This window comes from Lissotriton vulgaris, unplaced genomic scaffold, assembly GCF_964263255.1.
Source record: "Lissotriton vulgaris unplaced genomic scaffold, aLisVul1.2 SCAFFOLD_1362, whole genome shotgun sequence".
Lineage (NCBI taxonomy): Eukaryota > Metazoa > Chordata > Amphibia > Caudata > Salamandridae > Lissotriton > Lissotriton vulgaris.
In genome coordinates this window covers 312,316-335,339 of record NW_028246166.1, presented here as the reverse complement: position 1 = coordinate 335,339, position 23,024 = coordinate 312,316, and the positions used below count along the sequence as shown (strand labels likewise).

The window sequence follows — 23,024 nt, the reverse complement described above, 5'->3', positions numbered from 1 at the left end:
CACGCTATTGTGGCGTCTTGATAAGAGGGAAAATAGTGGCAAACGTGACATTATGCTGGAAGACCAATTTGACTTTTGAAATCTACAAAGCTTTCCCACATGATTTGTTAAATCTCAGAAGAAAGAACAAACTAAGCCTTTTCAGATTCATAGCCTACCGTCATGCAACAGCCTCTCTTTACAGGCTTCAATTTTGCCAAAGGCACAGTTGTGTTCACTTGTTTGAAAGACATATTTTAGGTAATAAACAAATTGTACCTCTAGGAATATGGAGTTCCCACATTCTATGTCTATGTATTGAATGATAGAGGGATACATTAGTGACAACTAGAATATGTATTTATTTGCTGTATATGAAGACAAGATTCATTACAAAACCGGAGGTTAAATCTCCAAATGTAATATTTAAGCTTAAATATTGATATTCTGGTTTTGGTTTTGGCAATTATCAATTATTTTCTTCTCACCTAGTAGCGTGGGCTACATTTCAAATTCCTTTAATTATTAGGGGTGTAAAGAGGCTCTAAAACAAAAATATCAGAAGGCAGACAATTCACAGGTTATGCAAGATCTGAAGACCTGTTAGACCCCTGATGTTCTCATTTAGCCTTCACTCAAACCTCTGCAAAACATTATTTCTAACACGAAACATTTCAAAATTCAATGCAACATACAGCAATGTGCAATATCACATATTCCATGTCTTTAATTCACATATTATTCCCATTTTCTATAGAGGGTGGTGGATAAGGTAATACCTAACATTATTTCATGTCGGTGCTAATAATGACATGAGCTGTCTAGTTTCAGCAAAACATTTAAGTGATTATGTTCATGATGATCTTGTTATTAGGCCCAATATCATGTCTCTATCAGCACAGTGAGCTCAGTAGAAATGTGTATATCGAGATGTCGCTCATGAGCTACATGTAACACCCCACCCGGAGTGTAGGCCCAGTAAATTCATCTTAAAAGTAGAAAGGGAGTAGGAAAAGAGGCAACAAGTCCATGCCTGAATGGAACCAGATACTAGATGTTAACTTGTATGTGAATCATACTCACTAAAGGTGGATTTGCAAGTATTGTATTGTATTTGCATTTATATAGCGCTTACTACCCCTGACGAGGCATCGAAGCGCTTTTTCGGCGGGTAGCACGCTACTCCGGGACCCACAGAGGATTAGTTTTGAATTAGTATAGTGAAACATGCAAGTACATTTTAAGTGGTGGATAGGTTAGTCAGTTATTTGGATTTGGAATGATAGCAGAAGGATAGAGTAGGACAAAGGTTTGTATTTATTTATCGCTCGCTTGTTGACGCATGCTATTCAGGGAGCCTATAAAGGATTAGTGGTGAATTAATATGGTGAAATATGAGGTAATTTCAGTGGTGGATATTAGTGTGTTACTTGGCGTGAGAAGGATAGCGGATGGATAAAAGGGGAAGAAAGATTTGCATTCATATAGCACTTGTTACCCCTGATGGGTGTTGAAGCGCTTTTTTGGCAAGTAGCACGCCACTCCGGAACCCATAAAGGATTAGTGTTGAAAATTAGTATAGTATAAATATGAAGTAATTTGAGTAGTAGATATGTTATTCAGTTATTTGGGTAGTATAATAGTATAGTTGAATATGGAACATGGATTTTGAGAAGTGAACATGTTAGTCTGTTAATTTTGATAGAAAAAGGATAGTGGAGGGATAAAAGAGTGAAGGATTTTTTATTTTTTTTTAAGAGAAAAAGGGCAGCATTTCAGGCCCTAGTCCCGACCAGTCTCGAACAGGCCCAAACAGGCAACTACCCTTGTCCTCTCCACCCTTTACAGGCCCAAACAGGCAACTACCCTTGTCCTCTCCACCCTTAACAGGCCCAAACAGGCAACTACCCTTGTCCTCTCCACCCTTAGCCACGACGCCCGGGCTGAGACGCCCTAAGCCTGGCCCTTTTTGTAGCCCTAGTAATGAGGGGACCCCTTCAGCCATTGGGAACCCTAGCCCTAACACTATCCAATCACAACACTAGCCCTAACATCTTGAACCAATAGGAGACTAGGACCTTGCAGCCAATCTTAACCCTAGTCCAAGCACCCAATCAGTTCAAAAATCCTGATCTCGACATCCAATAAAGGCCTTAGTCCTACCACTAGTCCCAACCCAAGTCCAAGCAGCCAATGGTACAAGTAGCCCTAGTCCCTACTTCCAATATAAAGCCTAACCCTACTCTTAGTCCCACAACTGGTCCAACAACCAATCACACCAGAAGCACTAAATCGCTACTTCCAATTAAAGGTCTAACCGTAGCCCTAGTCCCACCCTACTCCCAACAACCAATAACATAGGAAGCCCTAGTCCCTACTTCCTATAGAAATGCGAACCCTAGCCCTAGTCCCAACCCTGCAATGATTGAATCACAGACCGAGAAACCAATCAGAACCCTCAAATACCCAGCCAATGAGGACATTAACCCTAACCCAATAGAAACACCAGATACAACCACCAATCAGTGTACACATGTGCCAACCATCAGCATACCATATAAGGTCCCAGCAACCTCAGACAAGGTTTGCTGGCCAGGGAGTTGGAAGCTGCTTGCTCCTGTTCAGAATCTCCTACGAGACAGACAGGCTCAAGCCACAACTTTGGACTTTAGCAGGTAAAGGCTTCACTAACTCGAAATCTAACAATACTGTTTGAATAAAGCTTTACTCCCCCTGCTGGCCAAAAAACGAAGTGCACAGGCCCCAGTAAATACAGTTTCAACAGCTCACAGAAGCACCCTCTGATGTAGAAAATCCCTGTTGCTGGGGGGGGGGGGGGGGGGTGGGGGGGGGGAGGGGAGCTGGCCTCACTGGCTTGTTAACACAAAATGGTGGCTGGGGGTGCACTGTTTCAGCACACAGGCCTAAGCACAGAGCAAAGGAGAAATTTGGAGGGAAAACAGATTTGTCACCAAGGAATGAGAGGGACAAACTACAGAAGTTGGACTGCAAATCCCACAATTCAACACACTAAATAAACGAAAACCAGCAGTACATACCAAAAACTGAACTGAGCTAGAATACAATACTGGGGAGACCAGCAGACAAAATGGAACAGATGGGTAAAGCATAAGTAGGGACACGGTCAGTGCAGAAGGAGGCACGCATTAAAATGTCTGCTCACACATCAATTGTAGCACATTTCCTATCACCAGACACAAAGTGCTGCTTTTCCCCACACACTGGGGAAAAACTGCGAGGAAGGAAAAAAGCGTTACTCATAAAGAAGTCAAACACCTTTTATCAATTCAGTTCTAACAAATTAATTATTTCATAACTGTCTGCAGGGTTTCAGAATGGTATAAAAAACGTTTTCTTATCATACATATGTTCTTTCTACAAATGGATCTTAAGATCCAAACAAAGAGAATATAACTTATTAGAAATGAAGTACAACTTACAAGTGGGAAGTCTGTGACGTACGCCTCACAAAGCTCAATTTCTGGAGGCTTCTGCACTATTCTTGTGTATATGATCATCACATTAGAGAATTCTGCTGCAAATCCTAGCTGGATTTGAACTCCACAGTCAAATTCAAAAGACATGCTTTCAGGAAGCTCTAAAAAGAAAGATTTGTAAAAATATTTAGGAGTACAAACATAACTACTATTCACTGGTTCCCCTTGATAACTTGTTAATGACCAAACTATGCTTTCAGCTTTAAGAAACTGGGTGTTAGACATCAAGTAACAACAAATCATTTGCATAACCAATATGCTGCTGGAATATACAATCTGGCAAATCCTATGCACAATGCCATATCACACAGGTAATGTATTTCCACCAAACAGTAGGCATGATTTAGCAATTTTAGTTTTCAAAGAGGTTTTATGGACTTCCTGCTGTAAAAATGCAAATTTACCTACACATAGGAAGCAGCAAACTTCATATGGCAACTAGCTGGATATGTAAGAATATTGTGTATTTTCACAAGGTGGGCACAAAACTCTTTTTTTTTATTTATAAAGTTTTATAGAGCACAAATAAAACCAAAATGTTGGTGTCAGAGCAAAATCTAGAATATACAGCATGAAAAGATACTAGAGAGAGACATAGTGAAAACACCAGCAAAGAAATCAAATTAGCATGGATAGTCGCCTCAGATAGGAAGGAGATTATTCAGTAGTCTCATTTTTACTTAGTTTTTTAAAAGAACAAATGAAGGGATGGTCTTAATCTCTGGGAGAAGATAGTTCCAAATTCTTAGGGCAATTCCAGAGAAAGATCTCCTATAGGTTTCTTTTTGTGAAAATATGGGGGTTTCAGCAGCAGGGAGGATGTACTATGAGAAGCTCTATTCCTTCTGGATAACACCAGTTTCTGAGCCAGGTAAAGAGGAGTGTTGTGGTGGATAGCTTTGTATGTCATTCATGCTATTGTTAAGTGGATCGTACATTCATAAGGTAGCCAGTTCAGAGAGTGGAGGGCTGGGGTGATGTGATTCTTCTTCTTTATGCCTGTGATGAGCTGTGCAGCAGCATGAAGGGTAGCCCTCGGCGGTGCTAGTTTTATTTTTGGTAGGCCAACAACGGTAGCATTCCCATAGTCAAGTTTGGAGATCACAAGAGCATGAACCACCATCTTGAGATCAGCATTGGGCAGGAAAGGCTTTAGTTTTCTTAAGAAGTGGAAAGGGAAATTGGCCCCTCTGGTTGTGGAGCTGATGTGATTCATCATGGAGAGGTCTAGTGTTATTTTTAGGGATTTTGCTGAATCAACAATATGTGGGGTACAGTTCAAGGCGGTGAGCAGTGGGAGTCAGTCTGTGATGTTAGAGTTGGGGTTGGGAGGCAAGATGAATAGGAATTCAGTTTTGAGGGTGTTAAGTTTGAGGTGTTTAAGTGTTACCCAGTGTTGAGTTTTGTTCAAGAGGTTATTGGGAGTGCTGATGCCTCTTATGCCCACCAGTGCTTTATTTGAGCTGGTGGTTTTCGGTGCTTGGCACTGATGACTGACACACTGTGGCGCTCGCAATTGAATTTAAAGACAAGCAAAAGAGATGTTTATTAATTCAATACACAATAAAAAATGTCTAATAGACAGGCCACCTTTATAGCTATGGGGACCTGGATTTATTATGCTTTTAAGAGTGGATGATTAGTGGAGTATTGATGCTGTTATTGGCAGCTTTGGCAGGGACAATGGTGGAATGGTCTCCTGACAAGGGACCTGGCACATTTTTTCGGTTTGTGCAAATTAGGCACTGACACCCACAATAACTTCTACTGCTCATGGGACCTGGAAAGACATCCCAAATTGAATATTTGACTTCTTTTTGGAAATACAGTCATACACACAAAAAGTAGAGTATCTTATTGTTTTACGAACTTTATGCCTTTTTCTCATTTCATAATTGGAATTGTGAGTGTTGAACAGAGTTTTACTAACAAATCAAATCAAGCATAATGCCCTTGCAGATGACCATTAGGCTTCAAGGTGCATAGCCAAATGATTTCTGGTATTAAGACCATTTTTCTGAATTAAACTACATTTTGCTGTGTTTAGGGGGCAATTACAATTTTCAAAGATGTGAGAAGTTAGCAGCTCCACTCTTTTCAACAACCATTTGCCCAACATAATGCCTCTTCCTCCTTTCCTCTCCAGCCTGTAAAGGTACTTGGACATTAGATGGTGGTATGCAACAATAATAAAAAAACATATTTCTCACTTTAGTGGAAATTTTACTGCCTGATTGCGTATTTTCATCATATGGTGAACATTTCTTCTTTAGAAAGGCCAAAGACTTGACAATTACGATAGTCCCTTTTATTTCAAGGGCTCCCCTAACTACAGTAATACTTTTTTTCATATAATGTCAACATTTGGCAAGCAAAACATTGAGGTAGTAGTTACATGGGCCTGCAATTTAAATTGAATTCTCTTATTTGCTAAAGACTGTGCTCACAATTTGTTGGGGGTGGGGCATAGCTGGCTTACACCTCTACTGTGGCTCAGACAGATAACCTGCATATTACTGGCATCTCCCAGCCTCCAGCCTTACACTGCAGTGCTGGGGAACCCAAGCTTCACCCACAAACACTGAATTCCAGAGCAGGTTTACAGTGATAATGTGTGCAATCCATCTGAAAAAGCGCCAGTGATGTCCCCGTGAGTGTGCTGCCTCCACATGGCCTTATGGCCTCACCCACCTTTCTAGGCATGGCCAGTACTGAGCCCAACCCATGGAGGTCCAGAGATCTGGTATATCCTGTACTTGGGGGTGTGACTTCCATGGACTGCTAAATGGAGGTCCCATCCTCCTTGGTACAACTAACTGTGGTTCAGTCAACAGCGATGTGGGTAACTGACCACAATATATGCAAAGCTGCTATTTACCACCGTGTGGAGTAAATTGATGGGTGATCCATGGAGGAGAGGTCCAGGGCCACTTAATTACTAAGTTCCTGATGAGCTGTGGTGCCAGGCTTTGGGGTGAGGAATGATAACCCTGATGGGGCGCTGAGTCAGCAATTTAGAGTATCAGGTGGATTGCATTTGTGTGTGTCTGCAGGATTGCCTATGTGCACAATTGACTCCCAAGATGGAGGCCCCTGATACAACCCCCTATATAGATGTACTTGTGGTTCTTTTGTGATGAAGAGGGAACACATCTAATGTGACCTGTATTCTGGTCCACCCATTTGTGACTGTAGGGCTGGACTGCCTCTGCCTGACGGGTGACAAAAGTGTTTGCCTACTGCCCATCCCAGTTTGCCTGAACGTTCTCCTATTTTGTGTCCCTGCTGTGCTGAGATTGATCTTTTAAGTTATTGCAAAGAGAAGGGTCCTTCCCCCCTTTGTAGAACTGCACATAAATTCCTTCCTGAATTGTGCATTCTCCACTGGCTGGACCTTGTGATGGACCACTGCTTTCTGGAGTGTAGGGGGGCCTGTGTTTCCCACTGCCTCGGACCATGAAGCAAGCACATTTGGTATTGAACTCTGCAGATGGTTAGAGGTGCTTGTCTGACTTTCCCACCTGCCATATTGAAATTGGGCTGTCTGTATGAAAAAATTCAGGCAGGGATATCCTAGCTCTGATAAATTGGTTGGTGTCTTGCTACAGACAGTCATTAGCTCTGACAAGGCCTCCTATGGCCCTGTGCTCTTCCTTCGGCTACATCCTGAAAGAAGCGAATCCTTAGCACTGTACCTTCGAAGTTAAAGTGTTATGCAATTTGTCAAACATGACCCAGTCTGACAACATAATTAAATTATGTCTGAAAGATACTAATGAACGCACGTTTTGCAAAGGTAGTGCAGTCCATGCTGAGCTGACTTTGGCAGACTTATTTTTGTACGGATGTCGCCACCATTCCCTAGTCAGCTGTGACTCTCCACCAAACTCACAAGCTCCTTCCTACATGGGACACCCAACTAGAGATCCTGCAGGAAGTGAGAAGAACTATTTTGTTTTTAATAGGGGCTGACCTTAGTACAACAGGATCAGGGGTTAAAGTCCCACACTTCAGCCGTAGGGCAATTTCTCTCGGATCACGAAATACATCACACTATAACAGGACTGAGGCACTTAATGGACAGTTAGGATTGGTTTGGGTTACCTGCTGATGTCAAATTAACAGGTATCCTTTAAATCAGGGGTCTCCAAACCGGTCCTGGAGGGCCGGATCCATGCCAGATTTTTTAAATTACTACATGTATCTCATTGGGGATATCCAAAAAATGTGGCATGGATCTGGCCCTCCAGGACCAGTTTGGAGACCCCTGCTTTAAATATAAAGTACAGCGTGATGGACATCAAACCAAGCCTGGAAAGGAACAAACATAGAGCGACTCACCTGCTCTTTGCTGAAGGAGAAAACCTTATTCTGCCTTTATGTATTTGTGAGGATTTGCCTAAAACACATCTAAGTCTTAAGAAATAATGATTTATGCAGGTGTGGGAGAAGGAACATGGGTGTGGGAGAAGGAACATGAGTTTAGAGTTTTACGGCAGGTGGCTTTCAACTGGGCCCATCATACATGAGAGTAGTGCATGGCTTGGGTATTCTTTAGAGAGGAGAGGTTTCAGCTCCTTCTGAAGTTCAGAAGTGTTGCCAGATCTGGTTGGTGAGGGAGTTCCAGATAGTTGGAGCATCACAGGAGAAGGCCTTTCATCTTGTCCTTTTCTTCCTTCATTTTCTTGCATCAAGCCTCATGACGTTACTGCTGCATGTGGTATGTTGTGCCTCAGACAGCCTGGTATGTAATTCTGGCCAGCCAAATACGGTCTTTTTTTTAGTTCACAGCTTTGTAGGTGAGGCAGAACACTAAAAGAGGTATGTGGGCTGGTAAAGGGAGCAAGTTGAGATTTCATTTGGCATTATACCTTTAGTAACAGGCAGCACAATCTACCACAATCCATTTTATAATGTTTACTCTAACAGGCACTTTATGATGGACATGGCATTGAGGAATATTCCAAATGTGGTCAGGAGCCCTTTATATTATATCTTGCAGCAAGTTATGTTATATTATGCAAATTTGCACCAAATAATGTCGTTTTAGAAAAAAGTCAAGGAACTCGGAAGTGGGACTCCAGGGAAGTTAAGTTGCATGCTTTTTACTATTCACACTTCACTATACTTTACGGTTCACATACTTATTACTATACACACCATCATTACAGCTATTCTAGGGTGCTCATGTATTGAATCACTCAAATCCTACCAGTATGTAGAGGTATGCGTGTGAGAACTGAGTTACTGTGAGAACTGAGTTACTCCTGACCAAATCTGTCACTGGAATGCAGTATTTAAAGGGAAATCCCTCCAGGTATGTCAGGAAAGGCAGAGTAGCAAAAACATCTTCTTGGCCACCACAGAAAGAAAGAATAGAGAGAAAGGGTGGTCCAGCAGCAAGGCTTATAAAACCCTGCTAAATAGAGAAAACTTACAGCTGGGAACATACCTGGAAGACTGAGCACCTCAAGGCAGATAGAGCGAATGATAAGCTTTAAGGTACAGAGGGCCCGATTCACAAAAGTAGTCTGAGACAAAATCCTAACTTTCGACTTTCGGAATTCACAAAGGACATTTAGGAGTAGTAAAGTTAGGAATCCTAACTTTACTACAGTTAGGAATCCTAACTTTACTACTCCTAAATGCCCTTTGTGAATACCAAAAGTCGTAAAGTTAGAATTTTGTCTCAGATTACTTTTGTGAATATGGCCCACAGTTGTCAATGGTGGAAAAAATGTGTTGACTTGGTTTTGAGTTTGGCACATAGGACTTTCTGTCCGCTATATTAGAAGTGTCATAGGATATAATGCACAAGTAATACCACCAACGGGATACCTGCCACGTTTGTGATGGAGTAACCCATCTACCAAACTCTGCATCTGGCCCAAGGTGCAATTCTCAAGATCAGTATAACGGAGGATGATTTGTTTGCTTTTTTCCATCACTGCACAGACGGAGTTGATGCCTCCTTACCAGCAAGTCACAAATCACAAGCAGGAATCCTGACCTATTTGCCTCTGTATAAGTGCTGACACCAAAAATAGCCAATGCTCCAGGTTCTGATAAAATCACGGACAGTTTGTGTATGTGCTTTTAGGTATTACAAAATTTAACAGTTCCCCAATTCTTCACTCTTGGCTTGGCGCGGATATTATGCCCAAAAAAAGAGAATGCAGGAATGACCCTTCAAATGGCTGTTTCATCAACCTAACTGACTATGTGCACACCATTTTTTCAAGATTATTCTTTGAATATTAGAAGTGTTGGAACAGGAAAGCAAAGTCTATTGCACTACCAGACAGGATGTTATGTTACATTGTGTTAAGGAAATTTCATAATTGCACGAACACCAAATAATTTCATGGCGCTAAGCCAGAGGAGACATAGCAAAATCAGACTGCTAAATAAAGAAATATGAAGATGCACTAATCACACATTTGCCAGAAAAGTCAGGTCTTGAGAGCCTGTCTAAACTTTGTGTAATTTGAGGGCACCCGTATCTTAAGAGGAAAAGAGTTCCAGATGTGGGTGACCAAGACAGAAAATCTCAAACCACTCATTCTCTTCTTTTTAAACTTGGGTAAATACAACAAATTCTTAGAAGAGGAGTGTATCATCCTGTTCGGGATGTATTTCATGAGTTGAGAGGTTATAAAGACAGGACGCTTCTCGTCAAGAGCTTTAAAAACAACACACATAACATTAAAGCCAATCCTTTGCTTCATTGGGACCCAATGGAGGTCCTTTAGAAGGACTGGGTAATATGACAGTGTTTAGACTGCTGAAATATCAGATAAGTGGCCTGATTAGGGGCCTCTTGGAGCCTATGAAGAGTCTTAGGGAATCCAATAGTAAGAGAGTAGGAGTAGTCCAGCCGTCATATGACCAAGGCGATTATAACTTGGCTAAGTGCATCAGAGGCCAGAAACGTAGAGATTTTTTTTATCCTGGGGAGCAACAGGAAACAGGACGAAATGACTGCACGTAACTAGAGTTATCATCAATAACTCACTGACGATGATAACTCTGAGGCTTTTTATCGATATATTTAGAAGTGGGGGATCTCCCATATCAGAGGGCCAAAATAAGACATCCTAATAGTCAATTTTGCTTTTTGTGACTGCAATCTCGGTTTTGTTCACACTGAGTTTAATATGTTTACTGTTCATCCAATCGTGGATACATGGACTTTCGAAAATCTTCCTTATACAAAGGAGAGTCATCAAGTCTAAAAAGAAATAGCAAATCATCTGCATAATTTTAGATTATGCATTTCATGTTTTTGAGTGCATGAATGAGGGGGCGTTTGTATATGTTAAAGAGGTGTGGTGAGATGGAGGAGCCCTGAGGTACTCCACAATCCAAATTGACTTTGTTGCCAAAGTGGTCTGTAACACGCAGTTCGTTTTTTAATCTTGAGTGGGCTAATAGCATTGAATAAAGTAGGGTCATATGCATGTGAGTCACAACTCATTTTTAGTTTGGAGAAGTGTGGATACGCTGTTCACTATCACTGGGTCTAGTTTGACACAAGCACTTTCCTGTGCAAACTTTCTTTGTATTCTTTCTTCACTTCCTATTTTTTATATTAGACACTGGATCTTTTTTTTCACTGATAAGCAAGTTACTAATGATGAGAAACATGAGCAAACTGGTGAGTACCTACCAGCAGCTCCCTTGGTGATGCTTACGTGAGGTACTCTGACCTTTTCCCACATTTTTTCTTTCTTTGTACACACCTTCAAGTGGGAGTACAAATGGGGTGGACTGATAAACTTACATAAAAAGCTTTTGGACATTTATGATTGGACACGACTGGCAATTGATAAAAGCCAGCGGTTGGGCGGAGACGTTAGTATCCTGCCCCCAAGATTTGAATGAGTTGCAGTATGTCCTAAACTGTCACCATATCACCTGCCTCACTTGTGCAGCTTCACCCTTTTACGAGCCAGCACTATCTGTGCACTTTTGTGATTACACCTATATCGAAAAAAAGAGTATTGCTGTCTGAAGTTAATGCCTGTCCGCTACAACATCTAATAAAGATCGTGATATTCAATCTCAGGGTATCTTCATTTTTTGTCTCCTTTGTGCATTTGTTTAATTTTCCTTCAAATATTACCTGTTGAGACATTATTTGTTACTACATTACTCAGGTCTCAACTGAGTTTACAGGATTTCTCCTGTTGTATTTTCCTGCTGATTTAAGTTGTGCATAGACCGTTTCAGGGTGATCTGTCCAGCGGGGTCGAGTGCGTTTCCCATGTTAACTCCCATATGAATTTTGAACGCAACTAGAGCCTGAACCGCTAAATGTAATTTCATAAAATTTGGCAGAAAGCTAACTCTTAGTATAGAAAGAGCCCTTTTGTGATTTGTTTAAAATCTGCTAAGTCGTTGTAGAGATATTATCTTAAAACCAGATTTTTATATCTAGGGATGTGGACCCTCCGTGGATCCACCCACAGTAAATCTGCGGCTTCACGCACCACAGCAAGGTCCTGATTGGCTGGCCGCAACTTGACAAAAAAGCTGCGTCCGCCATTCTATATCTCAGGGAACAGTCCACAGGGCTGAAAAGCTGCTTGCTTACTAACTAAAGGGGTCAGGGGAGGGCTTTTCTGACCTCATGTGTATGGTATAAATGAGGTGGGTCACTCGTGAGATCTGTGGAGCCGTAGCAGGGGTCAGCATGGCAACTGTGTAAATCTGTGAACCTCACCACAAAGTTACATGGGGGGCACATTGAGCATCACAGTGGATCTGCGGATTCCTGAAAAAACCCAACCAAATTGGGGTTTTTCTCAGGAAATATGGAAAGGGTTAAACCAATACGGACCATTTAGAAGTGGCATAACAAAAAAGAAAGATGAAAGGAAGCCTGAAATTTGTTAAGTAGAGCAGCATAAGTAAGAACACATGGTGAGGGGTAGCAATTGTATCTGATTTTCTACTGAGAGGAGAGGTGGTTTGCAGGAGTTCCTACTCGAGATTTTGAATGAACACATATGTTACCAGACACAGAAATAAAACTCAGAACTGCAGAGAGCTTTTACAGGTATGTTAATTAGGTTGTAATACATAAAAGTATATTTAGAAAATGAATAGTGAGTGTATGTAAGGTGAAAGAAATGTGTAGCTTCTAGACAGTCTACTAGAAGGGAAAATAAAAGAGTGCTTAGATGAGAATCTTAAATAAAAATAAATTGAGCAGCAAAGGAGAAAGAAGAATTGCTATACCAAATGTATATTAGTTTTATTACGCTAGTATGAATGAATGTGTTTGAAATTAGAGGTGGGTGTTTGCTTATAGTATGACATGTAATAGTATGTGATTTGCACATGCTCACAGAGTCCGGAAGGCCCTTACAGACCCAGTTACACTCATCCCTCATATAGCCCGTGACAGCCACACTCACTCACACACCCATAAGACCATTCATACACCCATTTACTCATCTGTACGCCCAAGTTTCAGTACTAGTTTGCCCTTACAGTCCAGGAGGCCATCCGCAGAATGCAATCTGCCCCACAGGAAGAGTTTTAAAAGGACTACTTCAGCAGTCTTCATAAGGAAGAAACCAGATTGTAGTTGACCTTAGAATCATGGTCCCTAAGTCTACTGGCTCTGAGAAGGAGTGAAATGAGTGGAGAAATGACTGGGCAAAGGTTCCAGGGGAGAGAGGAGATTCCCAAAGAGCCATAATTCCCTACTGGATTCAATGCTGAAAGTAGTGTCTCATTCCAAACCCAGTCCCTGGAGGAGATCAAGGACAGGCAGGCTGAGAGGGACCTGAGGCTGGAGCTGGCCCGTGTGGGTACCCAGGAGAGAACGGCTGAGGCTGAGAGTGCCCTGAAGGAGAAAAGGGTCTTGTTTGCTCATGATGTGACTGTCTAGGAGGTGGACTTGAAGGCCAAATAGCTATTAGAGTCTAGCAACAATTGTGGGAGCAGAATACTGTGTCCGGTGCAGAACAAAGAGTCCATATACCCAGAGACCTGGTGCCTAACTGTAAGGAGGGGCTTGATATAGACATATTGTTTCAGGGATATGAAGTAGCTCTAGAGGTACAGAAGATCTCGGAGAAGGATTGGGGAGCTGGCCTTTAGAGTCATATTCCTTGTGATGGAAGGAACGCCCTACTGGGCCTAGAGAAGGGTGAAGAGGTTAAGGGATCCCATTATGAAAGAGGCCCTTGTCAGTATGAATTCACCACATAGGAGGAGTGCAGGTTGAAATACAAGGGCAGTCCTAGGAGAATTTTGAGGGGTACAATTGAAATGTTTGTAAAAAGTAGTCTTGTTTTTAAGAATATTTTTTCAACCATTTTGTAATTTTAATTTTCTTTTTTTTCAAAGAGAACTGGGAAGAAACAACTGGCATCGGACTGTGAAAAACATGAAGGTTCAATGGGGAGCTAAGAAAACAATTAAATATTTGGGCTGACAGTATTTTGGACATGAATGTGAATAGAAATGCAGTACCTCCTGCTTTATGCTTTTATCCCGAGTGTCTTTTGGAATGGTACATGTAAGATACTGTTCTATAAAAGAAAGTTCAGAGTTATCTGTGTCTGTTTCAAATGTAGGCGCATCTTTTACCCAAAACAGCATAACAATATGAGGAGCGGCCCTTGCTTGGTATTCTTTATGCGTAAACTAATCAGTAATTTCTCTAAGAAGTGGATTTTTTTGTTTCAGATTTAAAGACCGCATACTTTCAAAACTCTGCTCCAAGGTTTTCCCAGTGTCTTGAATTTGATGTCTTTAATACTACAGTTTGTTTGTGTGAAAACATTATGTAAGTTGTCCCATATATATATTATGCACAGCTCAGAGTTAGAAACCAAGTGCTGGGTTTTGTTGGTGCAATATTTATGATCGTTTATCCCCACTGTTCATTGATTATTCTTTCAACAGTGCATCACTTTTGGTGTCTGAGTATAGAAACTGAGAACAGTAAAAAAGGGAAAATGCACCCAAAGATGACAAAAACCAAAGGGTACAGGGAAGTTATAGTTAGGCTCAGATTTCACATGCACAAAACCATAGAAATAGACCATGTCATGAGGGGTGTAATATGTGAGGTCATAAGCAGTGAATTGTGGGGGAGTAAGTTATAGTTATCTCAGGTAACTATAACTGCTGAATTTCTTTTGTTTTGTGTGTGTGAATTCTGAGCCTAGCTAAAACGTCACTTTAACATTTGTTTTTTTAGTGAATATATATCTATATAAACTCATCCTGCAAAGAAAAATTGAAAAGTGCGCTTTCCCCCTCTAAAGTCGCAATTAAGTTACGTAATGTATTTTTCCATTCTTTCAGGCAGCAGAGGAGGAGGAGGCCAGATGTAAAAAAAAAATGATATATATATATTATGCTCAGCTTCAGAACTCGTTTTTCTAAAGAACCGCACTCGTGGAACCAAAGTTTTTGCAGTGCTCACACCATCAAGATTTATTCACAAAGTTTAACAGACGCGTTTCAGCATTACGCCTTCATCAGTGTCAGTTACATTGTGCGAGTTAGCTTGGGATATAGCTACAGACAATCATAGACATGGTTGACGGACTACAGTATTCTCTAGGTCGCGCCATCTTGGAACATGTAAATACATAGTAACATCCTGATGCGTTATAGTAGACACATTGGAAAACTGTAACCTACACTTTTCGGGAACGGTAAGTTCAACCACAGCTGACTACCTAGACCTGAGAGCGAATGTAGATCAAGATGGGTTACATACATCGCTGTACCGCAAACCGACAGCGGGTAATTCCATTCTGAGAGCCGACAGTAACCATCCAAAAAGACTGATACAAAGTATCCCGTACGGCGAACTGCTCAGAGTGAAAAGAAATAGCAGTAAAGAGCAGGACTTTGAGAAGGCAGCGGAGGGTTGCATAGAAAGATTCTGCAGAAGAGGATATGATCCTGTGTCTCTAACCAAAACCTTAAAGAGAGTAAGAAAAATCAAAAGAGAGGATCTCTTAAAACCGAAACCACCAAATGAACAATCCAACAACGAAGGGAAATTTCGCTTAATAACACCGTATACAAGCAAATCTATGGGATTGAGAACAATATTGCAAAAAAACTGGCATATTCTGAGAACTGATCCCATACTCAAAGACGATATCCCAGCCAAACCCTTAATCACCTATCGGAAAGCAAGGTCACTGAAAGACTCTCTAGTGAAAAGCCACTTTGAAAAAATCACGCCAAAGACAGGCAAAATCGCAGAGTTGGGGGGTTTTTACCCCTGCGGAAAATGAAAGGCCTGTATAGGTAGTAAGAGGGTGCGGAAATATGATATTCCTGGCGCATGCATTTCTAAATCTATCAACAAGTTTTTGACATGCAGCACAAGCTATGCAGTCTACTGCCTGGTCTGCCCGTGCGGCCTAAAATATATCGGAAGCACGATTCACCAACTAAAAATCAGGGTACTCGAACATCTAAGGGCAATAGACAAAGCAGACCCAGCATACCCTGTCGCAAGACATTTTGATCAAGTACATCAAAGGGACAGGAGTAAACTGCAGTACTTTGGCTTAGACTTTGTGCCCGAAAGCTCGAGAGGTGGGGACAGGTTAAAGACACTGAGGCGCCTGGAATCAAGGTACATTATAGACCTTATGACCAAAGTACCACTGGGATTGAACAGCGGAGAGGAATTGGCTGTACATCTGGGGAAATAGTTAAGTGAGACATCTACTCCCAGTACACAGAGATCAACCACTCCTATCTTATTCTGATTAACTGTGGTCCGGTGAGAGACTCTAAAACAATATGGATTTGTAAATATTAGTTAAGTTTGTTATATTACTATATGTTTCCCTCTATAATCTATAGACTCTGTACAAAGACAGGGGAAAAAGGTAAACATATTGAAGGAATCATTTCGGCTGTGGCACTGTAAATAAATTGCACTAGGGTAAGTTGGAATATAAGACTCGCCAATACATGGCTTGATGGACGGTTGGAAACCTCGAAATGAGGGGGCTGTATGGTTTTACGCCCCCAAAATCTCCCCGGATGTGCAAACACGGGGAGCTATGCCGATACACGGCAATATTTATCTAGTTTTCCAATGTGTCTACTATAACGCATCAGGATGTTACTATGTATTTACATGTTCCAAGATGGCGCGACCTAGAGAATACTGTAGTCCGTCAACCATGTCTATGATTGTCTGTAGCTATATCCCAAGCTAACTCGCACAATGTAACTGACACTGATGAAGGCGTAATGCTGAAACACGTCTGTTAAACTTTGTGAATAAATCTTGATGGTGTGAGCACTGCAAAAACTTTGGTTACACGAGTGCGGTTCTTTAGAAAAACGAGTTCTGAAGCTGAGCATAGTGTTATTGCGGGCACCCATTACCGCATACCGCACCCGCCCGCGCCCTGATTTTCCAGTGGGACAGGGAGCGTGGATATATATGTATATATATATGTATATATATATATATATATATATATATATATATATATATATATATATATATATATATATATATATATATATATATATATATATTTCTGTCACAAAAGAGGCGGCACATCCGGATTCCTTACTGAAGCCTTTTAATCAGCGCTTCACCCCACCAACGCGTTTCAGCCACACAAGGCTTTGGTCACGGTCAGGTAGTCCTATCATTTCCCATTAAATACTAGCCCATATTAGCCTTAGGTGGCATTATGGGATATGTAGTTTGGAACAAAATTATATTAAAAATTCAAACAATAAAAAAGACTGGTGTGAGTCAACATTTGTGCTGTCATTAGTACATTTTGCTACATGTTAAATCACATGGGCAGAATTATTCATTAGGGTTCATTATTAGATTAGTTCCTGGTTACTGTTAGTTCGAGTTTTGGGTATAGTACCCTAAGCAATTTGAACATTTCAGCTGGTACTATCAGAGTCACTCTAGATGTATGTGGAGGTCCTCCTCAAAGTTCATACCTCTTGGGATTTTTTTTCGTAGTCGGATAATGAGGCGGGACTCAATTTGTCTTAATTTTCGAACAGTGTCACCTCCTCTCTCCATTTTTGTTAGCATCTTCAAACCATAAAATCTCATTGTTCTCCAGTCTCCTTCTTGGCAAGCATTTATGTGTTTCGCCGTGGCGTACAGCATGTTTTTGTTCTTCACTGCCCTGATATGTTCCAGGATTCTCTTTAACATGCATGTTGTACTGCCTATGTACTTGATCCCGCATCTGCATTCAATTGCATATACCACATTTTTAGATGTGCAGGTGATTTGTTGGTCAATGTACATTATTTTGCCATTCGGTTCTTCAATGCTTTTCTTACTAGTTCCAATTTTACATGCTTTACAGGTGGAGCACTGTAGGAATCCTTTGCGTTGATCCATTAGCCAATTTGTTTGTGTTTTCATTTGAAAATGGCTTTTCACTAGGAGATCTTGGAGAGAGATGTTCTTCTTATATGTTATTGATAGTTGTTTGCCTACCAGTTCTCCTATATCCTGGTCTCTAGATATGAGATGCCAATATTTTTTCATCTTGTTGGCGATGATTCCACTTTCTTTATTATATGTAGTTACAAATCTTGGTGGATCATTTTCCGTGTTTGTTTTTGGTTTTTCTACCAAAATCTCAGCTCTTGTCTTTTTGTCTGCCTTCTTTTTGCATTTCTTTAGGACACGATCTTCGTATCCTCTTGAAGCGAATCTTATCTTACTTTCTTCCATTTTGATTTCTGCATCTTCAGCTTTAGAACAATTTCTTTTGAGTCTTATGTATTCTCCATATGGTATACTGTTGAGAAGCGCTTTCAGGTGGAAACTAGTCCCATGTAACACGCTATTAGTAGCTGTTTTTTTGCGGAACAAGGTGGATTCTATTTTTCTATTTTCCCTTCCGAGATGTAAATCTTGGTGTCCAAAAAGTCAATTTGTTTTTTACTTGCGGAGCATGTAAATTGTAGACCGACATTATTGTTGTTAAGTACGGTGAAGTATTTTTGAAATTGGGTGTCTGATCCAGGCCATATTATAAACAAATCGTCTATGTAGCGTACCCATAGAATTATGCGATCCAGATCTTGCTGGTTATTGGTGTTCCATGCAATTGTCTTTTCCCACCAGCCCATGGTGGCATTTGCATAGTTTGGTGAAAAAGTTATCCCCATGGCAGTTCCACATTCCTGCTTATATAGTTCTTTGTTAAACAGGAAAACATTGTTTGTTAAACACATATGGATCATTTTCAAGAGCATGTTCGTATGTTCCAATGTTGTGATGCTACGTTGTTTCAAGAAGTACTGGCAGGCTTCTATTTCCACATCATGCCTTATCGATATGTATAGCGATACCACATCTATTGTGACTAAAAGATAATCTTCAATCCATGTTATACCAAGACGGGTTCTCAAAAATTCTCCTGTATCCTTGATGTAGGAAGGCACGCTTTGAGCAATAGGAGCAAGAAAAGTATCTACATATTTTGAGACATTCTCATATAGGGAGCTGCATGAGGAGACAATTGGTCTGCCTGGAGGATTTATGAGAGTTTTGTGTATCTTAGGTAAGAAATATATGCAGGGCGTCGTTGGAAAGTCAGTGTCCAGAAATGTATTTTCTTCCTCATTAAGCAATCTTTTCATGTGCCACTCATTTAGATGTTCTTTGATCTCTTTTAACATTCTAGCACTCTGATTATTCATGAGTTTAGAATAATTTTGTTGTACATTTAACTGTCTCATGGCTTCATTAACATAGTCAGATGTCTCCATTATCACAATATTTCCCCCCTTATCGGCGGGTTTAATTGTAATTTTTTCATTGTCCATGAGAGATTTGATTGCTTTTTGTTCATTTGATGTTAGATTTTTCCTGCTGTTGTTTCTTATTTTTGTTAGTTTGTCAAGCTGTCCATTTATTGCATCTGAGAAGAGATCAATTTTATTTCCAGGTGACAGGAGGAGATAGTACTGGGACTTTCTTTTTAATCCTGTGTTTGGTTTCTCATTGGTTCTAATGTCCATTTGTTCCAACATTTGAGTATCGGAAAGTGTTGTACTTTCTTGATCAAATAGCACTTCAAAGGTTCTTCTTAGATCAGGTAGCTGTTCAATAGTAGTGATTATCCCACCTTCTTCACTGTTGTCATTGACTGTCTGACCATTTTGAGTTGAAGGTTTATTGGCGTGTATTTTTGCCAATTTAAGTTTCCTGACGAACTTGTATAGATCTATTTTTGTTTGCGTGTAATCAAAGTGAGACTCAGGGCAAAACGATAATCCTTTATTTAGTACAATTTTTTCTTTTTCAGTTAACTGGTAGTTGGAGAGATTCACGATCAGGTTGATTATTTCCTGTTGCGGAGGGGGTATTGTCTTCTTGCGTTGCTTTGATCTGCGGGTTTTTCGGGTGCTGGCGAGGGAGTTTGTTGTACTTGTGTTGTCTTTCCCCGTCCGCCTCTTTGGTGTGGTCTTCTTCCCCTTCCTCCGCCTCAGGTGATGCTCTTTTCCAGATTCATCAATGTTACTTCGTCTAAAACAGACAAGTTTTTTGTCTGGGGTACCTCGCGTATTGCTCCGTTTTCACTTATGTCTCATTCGCTTGCACTGGATGCTGGTTTGTGCAATGGGTAATTCTTTTTCAGGTTATCATAACGTTTAGCAAATGTCAAGATTCTACCACACAAATAGTCTTGTTCGTCACGTTTAAATTTTCGTTCTTTTCTTTCCTCAATTCCTTCTCGTAATGGTCCAATCTGGCTTCCATTTCTGGTCCGAGTTTGGTGAGTTCATCTTGGTTAGATTCATTTTGTAATATTTCTTCTGTTTCCTTGATTTTCTTAGTCAGTTCATCCATGTCAATTTTAGCATGTTTGATCAATATACACATCATATTCAATGAACATATAGTATTATTTTCCATCCATTCATTTAATAGTTCCTCTTTTGTGTCCGGATGTGTGGGCATAATGAAAATCCGAAGACCTCGTGGGATACGTTTCACTTCCACATAATTTTTGAGTGCTATCACTTCCCAGCTTTTGTTTATTTCCTTTTTGTAGAGTCGCTCAAGCAGATTGATTTGTTGTTTGAGCGTTATGTTATTTCTATCTGGTATTGTAGTGTCCTGGTTTATATTAGCCGTTGCTGCCCCAGCTTTAAACATTGTAGACACTTTGGAGGCGCGTTTTGCCACTTGCGCTTCCATTTCTTTCGTGAGTCCTTCACACCATATACTTAAAGGGTGAATATGTGAGCGCTATTCCTTTAAGACTTTGAGGTCCGGTTCGGTTTGCAAGTGTCAGCCGTTTGTTTAATAAACATACGCGGCGTTTCTAAACAGGTACAAACACGGCCACTTCGATTCCCGCTATTGTAAGACACAGTTCGTTCAGTTCACTAACCTCGTCACGGGTGTATCTGCAGCAGTTCCGCACATCCGCACGGCTCTCCTGCTCGTCGGGGCGATGGTGTGTGATTCAGGAAGTAGTCTCCTTTTCTCGCGGAAAATCGGGCGCTTCTCTCTGCATAACTGTTTGCCACAATGTGATCCAGCAGATATCGAGTGCGCTCCACAGTGTGTGCTCAGCCCAGGGGTCGGATCCTGACCCAAAAATTACTTTTCTGTCACAAAAGAGGCGGCACAACCGGATTCCTTATTGAAGCCTTTTAATCAGCGCTTCACCCCACCAACGCGTTTCAGCCACACAAGGCTTTGGTCACGGTCAGTTAGTCCTTCTACCATTTCCCATTAAATACTAGCCCATATTAGCCTTAGGTGGCATTATGGGATATGTAGTTTGGAACAAAATTATATAAAAATTTCAAACACTAAAAGAAAGACTGGTGTGAGTCAACATTTGTGCTGTCATTGGTACATTTTGCTACATGTTAAATCACATGGGCAGAATTATTGATTAGGGTTCATTATTAGATATATATATACACACACATTTGCATGTATGTATTTCCAGGACCTCTAACATGAACACACCTTCCCTCCTCCCACTTTCTCCCCTCTGCTGAGTGCAAGCAGTTGACCACATACTGCTCTGACTGAAACAAAAAGATAAATTACATAAGCAATTTCAGTCTTTAGAGACGCCGAGCATTCCTTTCACTTCTCCTTTCCAGGAGGATTTGGCATTTGTCCCAAAAACTGGTACACACACGTATTCAAAATTAAGAAAAGTGATAGCACGCTGGAACAGTCCTCTGAAAACTGGGACTTTCATGGGAAATCCGGGACATCTGGTCACCCTACAGTAAACGTACACTGTTACAGAATAAAAGGCTTCTGTTCAGGGGGCAGTATTCTTGTCATTTTGGGAATACAGTGGTCTCAACCAATGTGTTTGTGGTCCTCTGTTAAAGGAATAGGCACTCGCCTTTAACTTTTAAGCAAAACAGCAAACCTCAAATGTCCACATGTAGTTTAGTAGGTCTGTATGAAGCAAAATAAGTAGTGGGATTTAATAAAAATAATTAGTTTTCACTGTAATTGACCATTTTGCAGCACATGTTCCTCTAAACTGTGAAAAGCAGATTAAATCTAGACACAATCCTTTGTTTTATTATTTGGTACTCCACATTTTCTGCTCAGGTTTTGTTGCCAGTGCTCAGAAATACACTCTTGATAGCTTTCGTGTGGCCTGGGAACTTCAGTGAGGCCTGCTCTGGGGATGCTGGATGCTCTGAGGATGAAATGAGCCCTCAGCTACAAAGCACCTCGAAAATGAAAGGAGCAACTCCAGCAGCACTGGTGTTGAGTCTGTCCGGTGCTGTAGCCCGATAGCCTTAGAGTAATAATACAGAGTAGCCCAGAATCTGTGGTTTGGGGACAGCCAATGTTTTGAATGTGCAATGAGTAGACTAGTAGCTCTGAAAATTTGATTAACACCCCTTTGGCTTGGGGGTTTCCTGACTTTTGAAAACTAAATGAGCAGCCTGGAGCCTTTACTGTGCTGCATCAGATTGGCCTTTACTTTTCTCTCCACACAAGTCATTTGAACTCTCTGTTCCATCAGCTTCATGATTCATCTTGTCCTAACTTCCTGCCGTTCGGTGTTTTTGACAGGTCTTTCTATCTGAGGGCTCTTCACACTTATGGGTCTTATATTCATCTCCATTCACAAATGCAGCTGGAGTGAACATTGGCTGACCTGATCAGTACATGCCACTCCTTCCTTTCACTCAGACACTAATGCAGTTTACCATACAAATACAAAAGAAATGGTTCTCAATCTACACGCCTTTACTGTATTTCCATTTGATCGCATTCTTCAGATATTTATTGTTCACTGCATTCTGTACTGGAAAGTCCCGGTTTGCTCCTCAAAACGTGCTTGTTTTGTCACTGAATCATTACCTTTCTGGAAACTGTTCTCTACTCTTGTTTTTTGCAACCAGGTTTTTCCCTTGCACAGTCTCCTATAAATGTCTCTTTGTAGCTGACTGTTGCAGACAACGCTATATACAATATTACATGCAGTGGGCCTAAGATCAATTCCCTTTGCTGTTGATTAG

General features: G+C 40.9%; 1 protein-coding gene across 1 annotated transcript in view; it reads right to left on the bottom strand.

Moving 5' to 3' along the window:
- Window positions 1-23,024, bottom strand: part of LOC147666124 (mucosa-associated lymphoid tissue lymphoma translocation protein 1-like) — a 315,600-nt gene that overhangs the window by 9,993 nt on the left and 282,583 nt on the right. The window contains exon 11 of the mRNA XM_086949286.1: window positions 3,441-3,598. Coding sequence (XP_086805412.1) covers window positions 3,441-3,598 — 158 coding nt within the window. The remainder of the gene's footprint in view (window positions 1-3,440; window positions 3,599-23,024) is intronic.